We start from the raw sequence: 17,454 nt of genomic DNA, 5'->3' as shown, positions 1-17,454 counted from the left end.
ACTGGAAGGCCTTGGAGGTCAGAGACCCTTGTACCGTAATTCTCCGTTTGCACACTGTGGTTTCAGTGCCTAGTCGTCAAATGAGTGAGCATGCGGAGGAACTGCCTGTTAGGAGGATTATAGCTGTATAAATACCGTTTTGACAAAGTGGTCTCTAAAAAGGAAATAAAGTACACTTGAGACATATTTACCTTAGATTGTTTTATTTAAATTGTGTTTCATCCTCCTGCCAGCTTTAGAGTGGAAACCTCTTCATGGTATTCTTCACTGTCGGTGACGAAGTTAACAGTCTTGAAGTTCTCATGTTGGTTTTTAATGCACATTTTAGGCAAGAGAACGCCTTGGAGGGGAATCCTGTTATTTGGGCCACCTGGAACAGGAAAATCCTATTTAGCCAAAGCTGTAGCCACAGAAGCAAACAACTCAACGTTTTTCTCAATATCTTCCTCTGACCTTGTTTCTAAGTGGCTGGGTGAAAGTGAAAAGTAAGTAGTAAATTGATTTTTTTGTAAGTTTTTCTTTACCCGGTAGTCATTATATCAGTCTATAAAGTAGTAGGTTTCTTACATCGTTAATAGGCATTCCAAAAAGTGCTGTAGCACAGCTGGTGTTCATTTCTCTGTCAAACTGTTCCCTAGTTCAAAATTTATTTCATAGGGAAAAGATAGCATATGTGACTCATGTATGGTTTAGCATATATGACACACATATGGAGAAGGGAATGACAACCCCCTCCAATATTCTTGCCTGAAAAATCCCATGGACAGAGGAGCCTGATGGGCTACAGTCCATGGGGTTACAAAGAGTCGGACATGAGCAGCATGGTTTAGTAAATCATAAAATGAGTTATCCAGATGTAGTAGTCTTATTTTCTAGATCAAAATATCATAGGTTTTTTAATCTATTATAGTTCCTATTGATTCATTGTTTTATTTTAATGTTTTCATTGTCATGTGTCATTGGCTAATTTTTAGAAATTGAAACTTTTAATTTGTTTTTAGGCTAGTTAAGAACTTATTCCAACTTGCCAGAGAGAATAAACCTTCGATTATCTTCATTGATGAAATCGATTCTCTGTGTGGTTCAAGAAGTGAAAATGAAAGTGAAGCTGCAAGAAGAATTAAGACAGAATTTCTAGTTCAGATGCAAGGTAGTGCTCAATTGATTTAATTTCTGCCCAGTTGTAATCATCTCGGTATAAGTAGTGAAGAGACTTATTTATATATTCAGTTATACCAGAAACGATATCAACAGAAGGAAAAAGTAGACTTCAAATTCATATCTTTTGAGAAATATTTTGAAAAGAATATTCATAGTATTTTCCCACAGTTTAGGAGATTCTACTGATGGGAATATTTACATCATATTCTAGTAGTATGAAATATGGTTAAATATAGTTTTTTCAGTGAGAGACTTCTCAAGGGGAGGCATTTTTAACAAAGAAATACCACATTCATAAGAGAAGATACAGATGAGGTTTAAAGAACACTGAAATGACAAATGACGTGAAGCTGCGTCTATTTTGCTGTAGGGGTTGGCGTGGACAATGATGGAATTTTGGTTCTGGGAGCTACAAACATACCCTGGGTTCTGGATTCTGCCATTAGGCGAAGGTATGACAATACAGGAAATACCTTATTCCTAATTACAGTATAATGCGTTAATATTAATTCCCATTCTGTCTAGAGAGGAGGCATCTGATGACTTTAGAATGTTTTTCAGTGTGCTTGAACCCTGCTGATCCCTGACTTGGACAGGAGAGGCGGGCATTTGTTGTTAATGTGTTCTGGGTATTTTCCCTTTGTTACCCTAAATATATATGTTTAATTATGGTGGATATGGGCCCATTAAATGTATTCAGCTTAGTTAAAAGAGAATATCTAAATGTCTTGCTTAGTTCTTAGAAAAGTAATTTTTAGTAGAAAATAAATATTATCATATGGTGATATTCTTGATGTAATTTTTCTTTGACTTTAAGGTTTGAGAAACGAATTTATATTCCTTTGCCTGAGGCCCATGCCCGAGCAGCAATGTTTAAACTGCACTTGGGGGCCACTCAGAACAGTCTGACAGAAGCAGACTTCCGGGACCTTGGAAAGAAAACTGAGGGTTATTCAGGGGCAGACATAAGTATCATTGTACGGGACGCACTTATGCAGCCAGTTAGGAAAGTACAGTCAGCTACTCATTTTAAAAAGGTAAGGAACGTTTATCTGTCTTTTCGTACATTTTTAAAATCAAGTTTTGGGACCACCGTTGACTTGTCTTTCAAGAATTTTAGGGAGGTTTCAGTTTTGTGTAATAAATAAGTGGATTTACATAATAGACGTGTGTCCGTTCCACTGAAGTAAATTCTCCCTACTTTGTGCGCAGTGCTTTGGAAGCATGTTACCCATACATTTACACCTCCTTATCAAAGGAAAATAATGCTAGCTAAATATTGTTTACATTAATTCACATGCTCGGCACTGAAGTCTTAACCCGTCTCCTCTCCTGCTCCTCCGCACACTGCTTGGTCTCATGAGTGACGTAAGCATATATGGCTTTAGAGGGAATTTTGTGCAGACTTGCCGCTGCTGCTGCTAAGTCACTTCAGTCGTGTCCAACTCTGTGTGACCCCATAGACGGCAGCCCACCACGCTCCCCCGTCCCTGGGATTCTCCAGGCAAGAACACTGGAGTGGGCTGCCATTTCCTTCTCCGTGCAGTCTTGGGAGACAATTTAATTTTAATTTACTAGGTGATTTGGACGTACACTCTTGCTGAGAACAGCAATCGCCAATATGTTCATGAACGTAGATGTGAAAATCCCAAAACACTGTCAGCAAACCTAATCCATCATATGACAAACTAATATGTCACGACTCTGATAAACATGTGTGTCTGTTGTATTACCATGTAGTATGTCTGTTGTATACCATGTGTTACCACGGTAAATAATTTCTTTTAAAAAATGAGGAGCTTGAATTAAAACCTGAATTTGAAGCCTGATTCCACAATTTACTTATTTTATCTACTTGACCAAATTATGTTAACTTTTTAAGTCTCATTTTTTTTATCATCTCTTAAGTAAGGATGGTAACACTGCTCTGAAATACTCGTATGAGAATGAAAAGAGGAAGATTCATAAAGCAGCGGTCATGGTACCTGAGCAATCCAGTAGATGTTACTCATCTCTTCTTCCATCATTTCATTACTGAGGGAAACACAGTTAGCTCGGGACCAAGTTTTATGCCACAGCCATTGTTTCTCCTTACATTCTCTTTGCCATTTAGAAGGAGCTCAGTCCTTCCCTGCTAAGAACTTTCCAGTCAGTTTTCTGTATTACTGTTGGGGGCAGCTTATACAACCCTAAAGCCAGGCCCTTGTTAGGAGGATAACGGTGAGGCAGCCAGATCTCTCAACATCAGGCCTTGTGTATCCCCAGTCCAGTAGATCTCTATGGCTCCATCTTCTCTTCCACTTTTCGATTAGTAAGAACAAGTTTGCCTGTGATTCTGTTTATTAAATGTATCAGCACTAATCTGGACCCAGACGTAAGTCAGAAAGTACAGTGGTCAAAAGACACAAACATCCCTGCCACTGAAATTTTTGTGAGAGAAGACAGACAATAAAATATATAACAAGTAAAGTGAAAATGTTTATTTCTCTGCCCTCACCCTAATCCTAAGACTGTATTTAAGACCAGTCATTTGAAACAAGTGCAAAAGATGAAGCAGCCCCTGACTTGATACCTGTGTGTTGCAAGCTGAAAATTATATGTAACTGTCACAGAGGTTCTTTTTCTGGATATTACAAAAATTCTTTAAATCAGTTATGAGTTACAAGTTCAGCTAGCACTGAAATTATACTCAGCATTTAATTTTGTACTTATATTTGAAGGAGTTTTTGTTGGAGAGACAGTAATTTCACAATAATAAACCTCCCAAAGATCACAGAAATTTCTTACTATGGAAAATAGAGTAACTTAAAGGAATTTTTATGTAGGTCTATTTTTTATTAATTTTTATTTTATTGATACATTCGGGTATAGTTGCTTAACAATGTCGTGTTAGTTTCAGAGTACAGCAAAGTAATTCAGTTATACATACACATATATCCATTCTTTTTCAAATGCTTTTCCCATTTTGGTTACTACAGAATACTGAACAGAGTTCCCTGTGTTATAGGATAGGTCCTTGTTGGTTATCTGTTTTAAATATAGCAGTGTGTTAATGCAGGTCTGTTCTTGGTGTCTAGGATTATTACCACTTAATAGCCATTAGAAAAGAAAAAAGGTATTTTTAGGCACAGGGAATTTTTAACTTATTTTCTCCCTTTGATCATGTAAGTAATTTGTTGTAGGGAACTTCAAATATAGAAAATCATCAAGAAAAACATTAAAATCAAACACAATCTACCCCATCACCTGGAGATAATTGTACTTTTTGTTGTATATTCTGTTTATTTTCAGAACTAAGCATTTTAATAAAACATGATAATAGTACATGTTCAGATTTCCTGATAATGGTCTAAATCTTAATATTTATTCAAATTTTTCAAATAAATATCTCAAATGACTGTTTATTGCAGGTTCGCGGACCTTCACGAGCTGATCCTAACAACATAGTAGATGACCTGCTAACGCCCTGCTCTCCGGGCGACCCTGGTGCCATTGAGATGACGTGGATGGATGTCCCTGGGGATAAACTTTTGGAGCCAGTTGTTTGCATGGTTTGACATTTTGTTTGCTTTTAAAAAATTTTTTTAAACATTATATTTTATAATTTGTCAGATAAAATTTTCAGTTTTATAAAATTTAGTTTAAAAATGTTAGTATGGTCAGACATGTTTAATAGTAATACTTCTAAGGTTATAGAGATTAATTGAATATAAAGTATCAAAAATAAGTATCTTTAAATGTTTTCTTGAGCTTCAAGGAAATTTTAATTATAAGTGAATAAGCTGTTTTTTAAAACATACGGGTTTCTGACATAGGTTTTACAGTAATATTGTGAAAATTTTTTTCCCTGAATCTCTGATTTAGTAAAATATCCAGAAACACTATTATATGAATCATAGTATTCATCGCAGTGTTTTTCTGTTTTACTTCTCAAGGCATCATAGAAAGTTTAAATAATGCAGTACTTTTTTGAAAGCTCTGAAAACAAAATTTTTATTATAAGAAATTACATTTCTATAGTTTATATTGAAGGAATTAAAATATTCTTAAAATATTGCATTTCTATAGTTGCTATTAAGGAAATAAAATAATCCGTAAGACTGCAGGGGGCACAGGTGTGATCCCTGGTGAGGAAACTAAAATCCCACACAGCAGGCCGCCAACAGAGAGAGAAAAGATACGTATTTATTATGAGCGTTCAGGTTTTTTCCCTAAACTTTAAACTTTTTATTTCGTATTGGGGTATAGCCAATATGAACATTCAGTTTTAAAAATCCTCTCTTACCTAAAGATTTTTCAAATCTATATGTCAAAATTAACAGTAACTTTCACATGATATGTAGATCCAGATATATAGACATATATGTATATAAGCTTGTATGTATAGGTATATAATATATCTGTAAACATATAGAAATAATTATGTGTTAATTAACCACTGCTTATCTGAGAAATTATTTAGAAATCCTTTATTTTTTTTTCGTTCTTTTGATCATTTTTCCATACTATTTTACAGGAGACGTGGCCTAAAAGTTAATCTTTTAATAAATGTTTTATATTGGTATAATTTCTTACCATTTTGATTATGATTTTAGCTAATAGTTAAGCTTTTTGATAAGTTGGTTTTGATTAAATGGTATTATTCTGTTTCACATACATGAATGAATATATCCCTTCTGAGTTGCATTTTGACAGCTGCTTTCTTAAAAAGTAAACATACAGCCAGAGAGAGGATCGGGGTTTAATTCTGGAGGCCTTGGTCCTTGGGCAAAGAGGACTGTACTTCTTGGGTGCCAAGGAGCCTTTGAAGGTTATGATCAGGACGGGGCAAGCAACTGAAAGTTTATAAGCAAAGGAATAACATAGTCAAAGTTGTCTTTTAGGAAAACAAAGAGAGTTTATCATCAGTAGTCTGTGACACAATGCAGATTTTCAGATTTAACCTTAGGTGAAAGTCAGTAATAATAATGCTGATAATGAAATGTTTTTTATTCAATTAAATCAATGACTAATCCTCCCCTGTTCTTTTTCCTGACAGTCGGACATGTTACGGTCACTGTCCAGCACAAAGCCCACAGTCAATGAACACGACTTGTTGAAGCTAAAGAAGTTTACAGAAGATTTTGGCCAAGAAGGCTAGACCAAAGACAGCAAGGAAGACGTTTACCATGTGTGTTCTCTCTTTCATAGGCAGTTTTGCTTTTCCTGGATGGCAGTCAGATTATTTCTGATAAAACTCATTTACCACAGGAGAATAGAGATCTCACTTCAGCATTCCTTTAAGTTTTATTTGTACTTTTGCTCCATTTCCAATTAAATCCTCCTGTTAACAAAAATTATAAAGTAATGGGCCATAAGAAAATGAATGATATACAAAAACAGGGAAAAAAACAAAATGAGTGATATATAAATAGCAGAAAAATAGAAATTACCCAGTAAAAAGAAAATTAAAATTGATTGACATACAAATATTTTAAATTGTTAGGAAGAGTGGTCTTTGCAAAGAGCATTCTTTTTTTTTCCCCAACTAAAATGAAATGGGGCTTATTTCATATTTTGAAAAAAAAAAATCTTAAGCATCATTCTTGTCAAAGTAAGATTTATTTGCTTTACTAAAAAAATGTTAAATGCTTTACTCTCAGGGATGGGCAGTAAAACAGCAGAGAGCATGTGATCAGGCTTCAAAGGTTCTTAACTGTGTTGTAGCCAAGGGTCTGATTGATTTTCGATAGGTTGACTTTTTCTCTCCATGTAGATTTAAATAGTTTCTATAAAAGCTGCAGGCTTTTTTATATTTACCTAAGTAATACCTTTCACTGTGCAATCTTTAGAGAATGACTCTCTCAGTTCGGCATTGTCTTTATTTTGAAGAAGAAAATTGTGTCTTTCAATGTCTTTTTGTAGCAAGATTGACCAAAACAGGTGGTGAATAAACATGTACTTTTTAAATAATTCTGTCATGAAATACTGTATGGGAACCTTTACTTAAAGGAACAAACGGCCTCCCTTTGGATTATGGAAAGTTTCTTGTCTGTGATATCGGGGTGTGTGTGTATATATATATATAAATTTTTTAAATATAGGAAACCTAGAGTCTTGTCTTTGACCTTTTAAGTTCAGGGAGCAGCTTGTCCTGACCACACATATGTTATCAGTGTAATGTTTCATGAAGCTTTAGAAATGAGCTTGTAGTCTCCTTAAATAATAAAATGCAAACATGATTTTACGTTGTTTTAATGCCCTCAAGTAAATAATCTGAGGGGTGTGTTACACACCTGAGCACCAACACTAAGTTGTGCCTTGTACATTTGCAGTGGCCTCTCCTTGCAGAGTATTATTAAGTCGGCTAGAATGAGGTAGCGTTCCTTAATTTACTATAAAGTTCTGCCTTGCAAATGCTATAGAATAACTTGCATTTTAAAGTCTATTTGCACATTTTACATATTATGCTATATGGTTGCCTTGGGGTTTTCTGTACAGATTGTTTTTGTTGATATTAAATGGAAATCATAGGCCCAAAATACGCTGTTCTTACATGAAGTAAATTGATATAACCTACTGTTGGCTATTTTCTGTGTATGCTTCTTTATTTCGGGATCTTCTGTATAGGAGAAAATATTATCTAAATTGATTAGATACAAAGAGATCATTAAAAATTATTCATTAAGGATGTATCCATGAAAATTCTACTTTAGCCGCCTCAGAATCATACAGTATTGCTATTAAAATCTTGTCATTAAGAGAATTAACATAACTATATTATTATAAATGATACAATAATTGAATCCAGAATTCTTTGTGAGTCCAAAATTTGTTCTGAGTAAGTGTTTTACTTCAATACACCAAGCAGTGTGTAAGCAGAGCAATAATGACCAGTGGATCTTTACCACTTAATTCTGTGCGCTCTGAAAACCATACCTCAGTATCTATGGCACTTTTAGCCATTTTCCACATTTCTGGTTTTAAAACTGTTCTAGAATCTAGTGATTTTAAATTTATTCTAGAAGGGTGGAACATAGACTATTTCCATGTGCTCTTTATGGGCAGATAAGTACTCAGGAGGAAGCTGAATGAATGTTCAGACTCTCTCTGCCTGGGTGTTGACCATTATGATTTTTGCTGTTGTTGAGTTGCTCAGTCGTGTCCAACTCTTCTCAACCCATGGAGTGCAGCTTCCTTGTCCTTCACCATCTCCCAGAGCTTGCTCAAACTCATGTCCGTTGAGTCGGTGACGCCATCCAACCACCTTATCCTCTGTCGTCCCCTTTTCCTCCCGCCTCAGTCTTTCCCAGCATCAGGGTCTTTTTCAATGAGTTGGCTCTTCCCATCAGGTGGCCAAGTATTGGAGCTTCAGCATCAGTCCTTCCAATGAACATTCAGGGTTGGTCTCCTTTAGGATGGACTCGTTGGGTCTCCTTGCTATCCAAGGGACTCTCAAGTCTTCTTCTGAGCCAACAAGTAAAGCCGACTTTCCTTTGCAGTAGCGTGGTGCTTGACACTGTTTATTATGTACTTAATAAAGGCTTGAAAAAATTAAGGGAGTTATATGCATATTTATCAACTTCCTAGATTATCTGTGAGCCTTTCCATAAAAGAGAATTTGAAGTTGCTTTGTCCCTGCTGGCCTCCTGCGTGGTGGTGAATGTCAGTCTTGGTTCTTGGAGCTGAAATGAGAGGTGTGTGCCAGAGCTGGCTCCTCTTGGCCCCAAGAACCAGGTTTTCTTATTCCTGACTGCCTGTGGTCACTGCCTGGGCAGCTTGAAGCCTGTCGCGGCGGCAGTGGTCTCCACCGCAGAATCCAGCAAGTTTCCATGTATGGGGTGCAGCACAAGCACCGCAGTTTAAAATTGAAAAGTTTGTGTTTACACATTTACAGAAATAAGAGAGAAAAGTTATGTCTTTGAAGAGTCGCAAAAAGCATTTAATAAAATTCCAGCACCGTTTGTGATTTCTTTTAAACTTTATAAACTAGGGGTTGAAGAGAACGTCTTAATTTACTAAAGAACATCTACCAAGAAACAAAAGCTAACGAATACCATACTTTATCGTGAACTATGGAAAACTTGACTCCCAGATGTCAGGAAGAAGACGTCAGGTGCCTGTTGCCACCGCTCATTTTCAGTTCCGTGCAGGAGATTCTACCCAGTTGTAGGGAAAATAGATGTTTAGGGGTTAAAAAGGAAGAAACTCAATTGTCATCCTCAGGTGACATGATTCTGTATGTAGAAAATCCAAAGTAACAAACTTAGAATCTGAATTTAACGAGATTAGAAGATACAGGTTAGTAAGTAAAAATTGTATTTCTATATTGTAGCCACAATTAGAAACTGAAATGAAAACAATACCCCACCCCTGCTTTATTTTCCTCTGTAGTTCTTGCCATCATCTAACATACTGTGTAATTTACTGTTTTTCTTATTTGGGATTTCTCCTCACATTTGTTCCAGGAAAGCTGGGGGTTTCTTGTCTGTTTTTTCCTCTGCTGTCCCTTCAGTATCTGGTATAGTACTAGCGCCTGATGGGTGCTCAATTAATATTTATTGAGTGAATGAATCTTTGTTCTAAGTCTGAATACTTTACAAAGAATGTGTATAATTTTTGCCCCTCTTTCTCTCCCTGCCAACCTTACAATTTTTACTTGTAAAAGAAGAAAATTAGGAATGAAAACACATCAAGAATTTGGTGGTTTAGTTGCTAAATTGTGTCCAACTCTTGTGACCCCATGGACTGTAGCCTGCCAGGCTCCTCTGTCCATGGGATTCTCCAGGCAAGAATACTGGAGTGGGTTGCCATTGCCTTCTTCAGGGGATCTTCCCAACCCAGGGATCAAACCCAGGTCTCCTGCATTGCAGGCAGATTCTTTACCAACTGAGCCACCAGGCAAGCCCACATCAAGAACAATGGCTAAATCTGTGTGATAGAAATATGGATACTTAATAATTTTTTTCTTTGCTTTTATCTTTATATATGCTAATTTCCCAAAATTAAAAGTCTTTAAGAAAGAATTGCTGTCAACTTGTCAGCTAGGGATAAGAATTTGTCTCCTCTGGAACCTGATGAAATAACAGAAAAGGAAAAGGTTTTAAGGGGAAAAGGACAGGAAGGATATTCACCAAACAAACGTACTTTGGATGAATGTTCATCCCCATTGCCTCCAAGGTTGCGGGAATGCCCCCAGCCCCAGATCCGGGAAGCACAGTGAGGAGGTCTGGGGCCCTGACCGGCTTTGGTTTTTTAGGCACTGCTGCCCCATCCTTCAGTCTTGAGCACCGCAAAGATGGCAGGACTTTAAAACAAGGCCATAGCAGCATCGACAGCATCTAAGTAAGTGGATGGGACTATGGTAGCTAATTGTGGCCTCATGGAATGAAGTGTCCAGTGAGGGGAAGACGTTGAGCAACTGCAGGAGACGGGGGTTCCATGCCTGGATCAAGAAGACCCTCCGGAGGAGGCAATGGCTCCCCACTCCAGTCCTCTTGCCTGGAGAATCCCACAGACAGAGGAGCCCAGCGGGGTCGCAAAGAGTCAGACATGACTGAGTGTCTAAACAACAATAGTACTAAACAAAATGAAGGCACAAGAACTTCGAAGACTGCTACCTGGAAACCCAGGGATCCTTCATGACTGCTGAAAGAAACAGTTGTAGCCACAGTACTAAAGTGATCAAAAGCAAACGTCAGCATTTGGTCCTGCAGGTTGCCCAATTATATCGTGCATTACACAAATTTCATCAATATTTTTATGTGACGGTAAGGAAATTTAGTTGAGTAGGAGCCATACTATTGAAATACTTATATTTGTGAGGATTTGGAAGATTCTGAGTATCGGGCAACATGTGGAGGGCTGTGTGGGAATGGAAGACGTTGGTGAGCCAAGCTTGTAGCTAATTACTGAATTTATCAGTATGGGTTCAGTTACCACATTCAGGATTTAGAACTTTGGTTTGAGCAGCTGAGAGTGATTTCAGTTGTTTGCTAGACTCTGGTTGAAGAAGCTGAACTTGACCGTCATCTGCTCTGAACTCCAGTAAGGTGATCCCTGGGTCGGGAAGATCCCCTGGAGAAGGGAAAGGCTACCCACTCCAGTATTCTGGCCTAGAGAATTCCATGGACTATATATATAGTCCATGGGGTCACAAAGAGTCGGACACGACTGAGCAACTTAAAAAAAAAAAAAAAAAGGTGATGTAAAAGAAAGAACCCAATACCTAGGAAATAGGAGTGCTAGAGTGGATTTATCACGTGAGAATCACTCACAAAGCCACATGTTCCTGAAAGAGACCCAGAACCCAGCCCCTCAAGCAGGGCGCTGATAGGTGAAAGGAGTGCATTCCAGAGTGTTTTCCAGGGTCTTTGCTTTCATTGGAGCTGGAGCCGTCTTTTGGTTGCAGAAGTCAACTAGTAGCAATTAGCACAAGCCAGGGGGACTTGGTCACCACATTAAGGAGTGGGGCTGGAGTGATAATCAGTGGTCTTTCCTGCAGAGATCTTGACCAGTGATTCAGTGATGGCAGGGTCCTTAAGACCATCACTAAGGCGCTGAGGCAATAGTATCACAAAAAAACTCCTAGCCTGGTGAGCAGAGGTCCGGCCATCGTGATTTCCAGACCTGAATCAAGTCATAGAATCTGTACCACTTGAAAGAAGTGGAGACTGCGTATTGTTGAGAAAGGCTTTTGCCAGAACATCTCAGGTTCAGTGGGAGCTTTGCCTTCAGCCTTCCCCAAAGGGTGTGGGGCTGCTTCAGGCTGCTGTGAAATAAAGAGGAATACCCAGGTTATTGGACATTGACTCTGAGCTAATATTCTCTACTGGAGAATCAGGAAGTCCTTGTCCACCATTCAAGAGAGAATTTATGGGGAGGAAGTGATAAGCGCCGTGGAGTTTTGACCAGACTCTGCACCATAGCAGGCCCAGGGGAACTCTGAACAAGTCAGCCATGGTCAGGGTCATCTTGGCTGTTCACTGGCCCAGGGAGTGAAGGTTAATGGAAAAAGAAGGGCCCCTGGAGCTCCACCCTCCTGAGAAAACAGTGAAGTAGTATTTACAGCCCTAGGAGAAATCCCACAATTTCATGCCACCATTTAGGACAGGAAACGTGCTGGTGTGATATTATCCACTGGGGGCCCATTTAACTCCTCAGGATGGACAGTGCAGAGAAGGAGTGAGTTTTAGAGAATATCAGGGCCTACCTACTTACATGTTCTTCTGTTTGCCTAACGTGTCATTAAGATGTATCTGAGATGGTTGAGAATTGAAAGAGGTGTGTTAAAAAGAATACAGACGCTCGTTCCCTGGTGGTCCAGTGGTTAAGATCCAGTGCTTTCAATGCCGAGGACCAAAGTTTGATTCTTGGTGAGGGAGCCAAGATCCCACAACGTGATGCGGCCCCCACAAAATAATAAAAATATTCAAAAAATAAAAATAAAATCCTTAAAAGGATACAGGTATTATATAAGCTTAATCTTACAAAATGGGTAGTAATGCCAGGTTTCAAAAATTGATGGAACAAGAAATAGAGATTTTAAAATGGTGAGAGTTTCAAATGTAACCAACAAGAATTATAAATGGTGATATTTACTATGAAAAATTGGGAGGGAGAAAAGAAAGGTTAATGTAAGTGAGCTAAGGTCGCATCTATCAAAGCAGGAAACAATGATGTCTAAGGTCAACATATCAGGATATAATACAATAAGCAGATATGGTGATAACCCCCCAAAATGACTTCAGCTCTCTATTACTGCGTTAGGCATTCCAAAACCTTATGGCTTAAAACACTACTTTCTCTCTCTCGGTGTCAGTGGGTCAAGAGCTCAGGGGAGCTTGGCTGGGCAGTTCTGGCCAGGAGCCTCTTGCACAGTTGGGGTCAGTGGCTGGAGCTGGAAGCACATCTGGGGACAGCGGACATCTCTCTCCAAGTCTCGGGTTCCCTCCAAGTGATGGGGTGCAACACCAAATACACTCAGGAATTGTTCCCACCAGAAGTGTGTAATCTGAATCCAGCCAAACCATAGACCTGACTGCTGGTTATAGGAAGTTCAGGGGAAAGAGAAGTAAATCACATCATGGGGAACCAGTCAAGCCAAAGAGCATGCAGGACGTCTGCTGGACAGCTTGCCTGGTCTCCAAAAAGTGTCGTTACTAAATGGAAGGTTTAGGGGATTTCCTAGGTTAAAAGCATCCTCTAGGTCAGAATACTGTAGTGGGCAGCGTTTCCCTTCTCCAGGGGATCTTCCCAACCCAGGGATGGAACCCAGGTCTCCCACATTGCAGGCAGATTCTTTACCAGCTGAGCCACAAGGGGGGCCCTAGGTTAAAAGAAACTGATGACAACCCAGAATCGAGAGTGCAGTAAGAACATTGATTTGCATCCCGGTTTGAGGGGAAAATGGCTGTAAAAGACGCTGGAGGTAATTGAAGAAATCTGACTACAAACTAGATATCAGATACTTTGGAATTGTTACTGTCTTGGATGTGATCGTGATGTGATTATGTTGGTGTTTGTGGGGCCCTTGTTTTCAGATGATACACCCTGAATTCAGCATGTACAGAGATGGGGGAGGAAAGCCCATGATGTCTGCAACTACTTTAAAGTTGTACCTGCCCACATTCCATCCCCACATAAAGCAAATGTGACTGAGTAAATAAATAGGACTGAAGGACTAGGGGTCATTTCTGGAGGAGATGAAATTGAAGAGTCAACTTTAAAAGCATGTAGTGGTTTTTAGAAAATCATCAGCAACTGATCTTCATATTTCCCAAGCACTTAACACAGACGCAGGACTTATTTGTAAACACAGTCGTGGAACTGTCCTTGTTGCATACAACTGAGCACAATCCTGGTTGAAATGGTAAGGTACTTGAGTGTAGGTATTCCTTGATATGGAAATAGTTGTGTCTTAGAATGTTGTCAAAACTCTAAGACTTATATCCTATTTTCCCAAAGATGTTTATAAAACTGCCAGTGGCTTCTTGAAAGATTTGTGGCCTAAGACCTCCTGTGTTGCAACATTAAAAGGCTTTCCTGTATTTAATTGCAAGGTATGATGTCTTAGGCCATAAATAATTCCTCTAAGAATCCACTGACAATTTTATAGGAACGTTTAAACATTCCATATTAAAAAGTAGTAACAAAGTATCAAAGGAGTTATAGGTTATTAAATAAAAACTTTGAAAATGGAAGAAACTGGTGGCAGCCACAGGTAAGTGAGGGTTTCCCTGGCGGCTCAGACAGGAAAGAATCTGCCTGCCATGCCCGAGACCTGGGTTTGATCCCTGGGTTGGGAAGATCCCCTGGAGAAGGGAAAGGCTACCCACTCCTTTCTGGCCTGGAGAATTCCACGGACTATATAGACCATGAGGTCCCAGAGTCGGACATGACTGAGTGACTTTCACTTCACTTCACAGGAAAGGGGGAAGGATGATGTTAGACGTGTTTGACATCAGCAATACGGTGGGCACAGCACTAGCCAATCAGAATGGCCGAGCGCTCAGCACGCGTCGGTCTCCAAGGCGACAGGTCTAGAATCTTAATAAAGGTACACACACACCTTTCCAGTAAGAGGTAGAACCTGTGTTCTCACAGATTCTTTCTGCTACAGGTTTGACTACAGAGTAGAGAAAACCCTTTGACAACCTTTTCTATTTCTTTAGGGGATGCTGAAATTATGGGAGCTCGCTAACAGCAAGTCTAAATTTCAGTTCACAGACTCCTGACAGAAGCGTCATATTTCTACACTATCAGTAAGTCAAACCGGAATCTGCTGTGCGGGCTGGAAAATCACTGTTGGTCTTCGCTAGACCTCTTCCTCCAAGGATCACACGGAAGTCCTCTGGAGCAGGAGGTAGATCTCTAGTCCAGAACCGCCGCGGCCGTTTTCATTCTTCAGGTTCGCTGATGTCCCTCCGCTCTGGTTTCCGCAGCAGAAGGAGGCCGAGAACCTGGTCAGGCGGGAACCCCGCGCCGCCCGGTGTGAGGTCCGGCCCTGGAGGAGCAGGTGGGCCAGCCCTCGGATCTCTGGGCAGAGGAACCCCCCTCTCCTGCCTGGAGCTTGCAAAATCTCCTCTGAGGGTGTTTAGCTTAACCTCCTCAGTGACATGAGAGGTTAGGGTCTGTTGGTGGGGGAGCCAGAAGGAAGGAAAATATTGCACAAGAGATTGTTTCTGCCTGCTTACTCGATGCGAGGGAAGCCTGCCATCTTCCGACAACAGGGGAGGAGAAAATTGGAAAAAATAATAACCCTGCCACACAGGGTTAGGTCATCCCAGGAAGGCGTCTCCAGGAAAGTCTAGAGCTAAAAACAGCTTTCTTTGAGTTGTAGAATTTCTGAGTAAACATTTTTTCTTTATGCTCTTGTTTTCTAAGTTTTATGAAGGGAGCATTTTTTTATTGAGGTAAAATATGCATAATATAAAATTTACCATTTTTTAATATTTTTGAGTGTAACACAGTTCAGTGGCATGAAGTACATTCACAATGTTGTGGAACCATCAACAAACACTATTTCCAGAACTCTCAACCCAAACAGAAACTCTCAGCCCCTTAAATAATAACCCCCTCATTCTCCCTTCCCTCTAGCCCTTGAGGACCACTGTTCTACTTTCTTTCTCTGTGAATTTGCCTATTCTAGGTACTTCATATAAATGGAATCTATAGCATCTTCCCATTTGTATCTGGTTTATTAATGCAGCATGTATTAAAACAAAACATTCAAATAGCTTCAGTAAAGATTATCCCTTATGAGTTACATTATTGATAACTCAACCTACATTAGATAAATTAAGGAGAAAGGATCAAGCTCATGGCTCACAATGAAAATGCTACACAGTGTAATTATAGACATGTAATGAAAGATCGAAGGCAGGAGGAGAAGGGGACAACAGAGGATGAGGTGGTTGGATGGCATCACCAACTCAGAGGACATGGGTTTGAGCAATCTCTGGGAGTTGGTCATGGACAGGGAAGCCTGGCATGCTGCAGTCCATGGGGTCGCAAAGAGTTGGACATGACTGAGAGACTGAAAACAACAATATGAGTCATTGCCAGTTCACTCATAATTTTGTTATGAAAACAAAACAGAAAGCTGTCGGTGTAATCGTGTTTCATTAACTGTTGTTGTTCAGTCACTCAGCTGTGCCCAACTCTTCTCCTGCCCTCAATCTTTTCCAACATCAGGGTCTTTTTTAATGAGTTGGCTCTTCCCATCAGGTGGCCAACAGTTATTACAAACTGTTGCTTCATAATAACTGCAAAGTGCAATGGCTGAAAACAAGGATGGCCGTTTACTTTGCTCATGAAACTGCTGGATGCATGGGCTCCGTGCTCTGCCACGGCGGCAGAGGCTGCTCTTTGAAGACGGTTGTTCACACAGCTGGCAAGCTGGTGTCAGCTACTGACTGGGAGCCCAGCGGGGCTGCGGCTGGAGGCCTCAGCTCTCCTTCGAATGGACCTCTCCATGGACAGGCTGAGCTCACTCAGAGGACAATGCATCACTGCAAGGGTGAGTGCTTCAAGAAAACCAGGGAGAAGCTGTGGGGCCTTTTCCACGTTGTGACCACAAGGCCCGCCGTGTCACTTCGGCCACAGTCGTTTGGTCAAGGCCGTCACAAGGGTCCACCCGCGATCATAGACCCCACCTCTCAGTGGTGGTCACATTCAAAGAACATATGGGACTGGAGAGATTGTGGCCGCCATCCTTGGAAAACATAGTTTGTTGCAAAAATAATTCTCTGTATTCAACACTTTTATGCATACTTTCCATGAACAGCCTGTACAATTGTGTCCTTCTCCTTCTTTATGATTGTTCAGATGACATTTATTAAAATGCATTTTTGTCTGTGGACTCTAAAAATAAATCATTAAAGGTTGTATTTTGCAAGTCTTTGTTTTGGTTTGCTTTCATTTTTCTAATTGGTTGGCCACAGAAAGGAAATCAAGAAGGAAACTGGACATACAACACGATTTGAGAAGCACTGGTCTCGCCGAAGAGTGAAGAGGGCAGTGCTGCCTGGGGGTTGCCCGTGAGTCCTGCAGAATGTGGGGGGACGCTGGGGACCCGGAAGCAGCAGGGAGAGGCAGCGGCAGGCGGACCCTGTGAAGGGTGGGAGTGCTGCCTTCCCTCCGCCTTCCTCTTCTTTGTTAATTCTTGGCTGTGCTGGGTCTGCCCTGCTGCTTGGGCTCTTCCCCAGTTGCGGTCCATGGGCGTCTCTCTGCAGTGCCTCCCTGCAGCGGGGCACAGGCTCCAGGCACTCGGGCTTCAGAAGCTGCAGCTCCGGGCCGGGCTCCCGAGCGCAG

At 40.3% G+C, this 17,454-nt stretch overlaps 1 protein-coding gene across 1 annotated transcript in view; it reads left to right on the top strand.

The window, feature by feature from the left end:
* VPS4B (vacuolar protein sorting 4 homolog B) overlaps window positions 1-7,729 on the top strand; it is a 28,761-nt gene extending 21,032 nt beyond the window's left edge. The window contains exons 6-11 of the mRNA XM_061131234.1: window positions 329-485; window positions 1,002-1,150; window positions 1,532-1,613; window positions 1,979-2,198; window positions 4,572-4,712; window positions 6,200-7,729. Of these exons, the coding sequence (XP_060987217.1) occupies window positions 329-485; window positions 1,002-1,150; window positions 1,532-1,613; window positions 1,979-2,198; window positions 4,572-4,712; window positions 6,200-6,301 (851 nt within the window). The 3' untranslated portion in view covers window positions 6,302-7,729. The remainder of the gene's footprint in view (window positions 1-328; window positions 486-1,001; window positions 1,151-1,531; window positions 1,614-1,978; window positions 2,199-4,571; window positions 4,713-6,199) is intronic.
* The last annotated feature ends 9,725 nt before the right edge of the window (window positions 7,730-17,454 follow it).

This window comes from Dama dama, chromosome 27 (genome assembly GCF_033118175.1).
Source record: "Dama dama isolate Ldn47 chromosome 27, ASM3311817v1, whole genome shotgun sequence".
Classification (NCBI taxonomy): Eukaryota; Metazoa; Chordata; class Mammalia; order Artiodactyla; family Cervidae; genus Dama; species Dama dama.
Note: the sequence above shows the minus strand (reverse complement) of the source record. Positions and strands in the feature narration are given on the sequence as shown.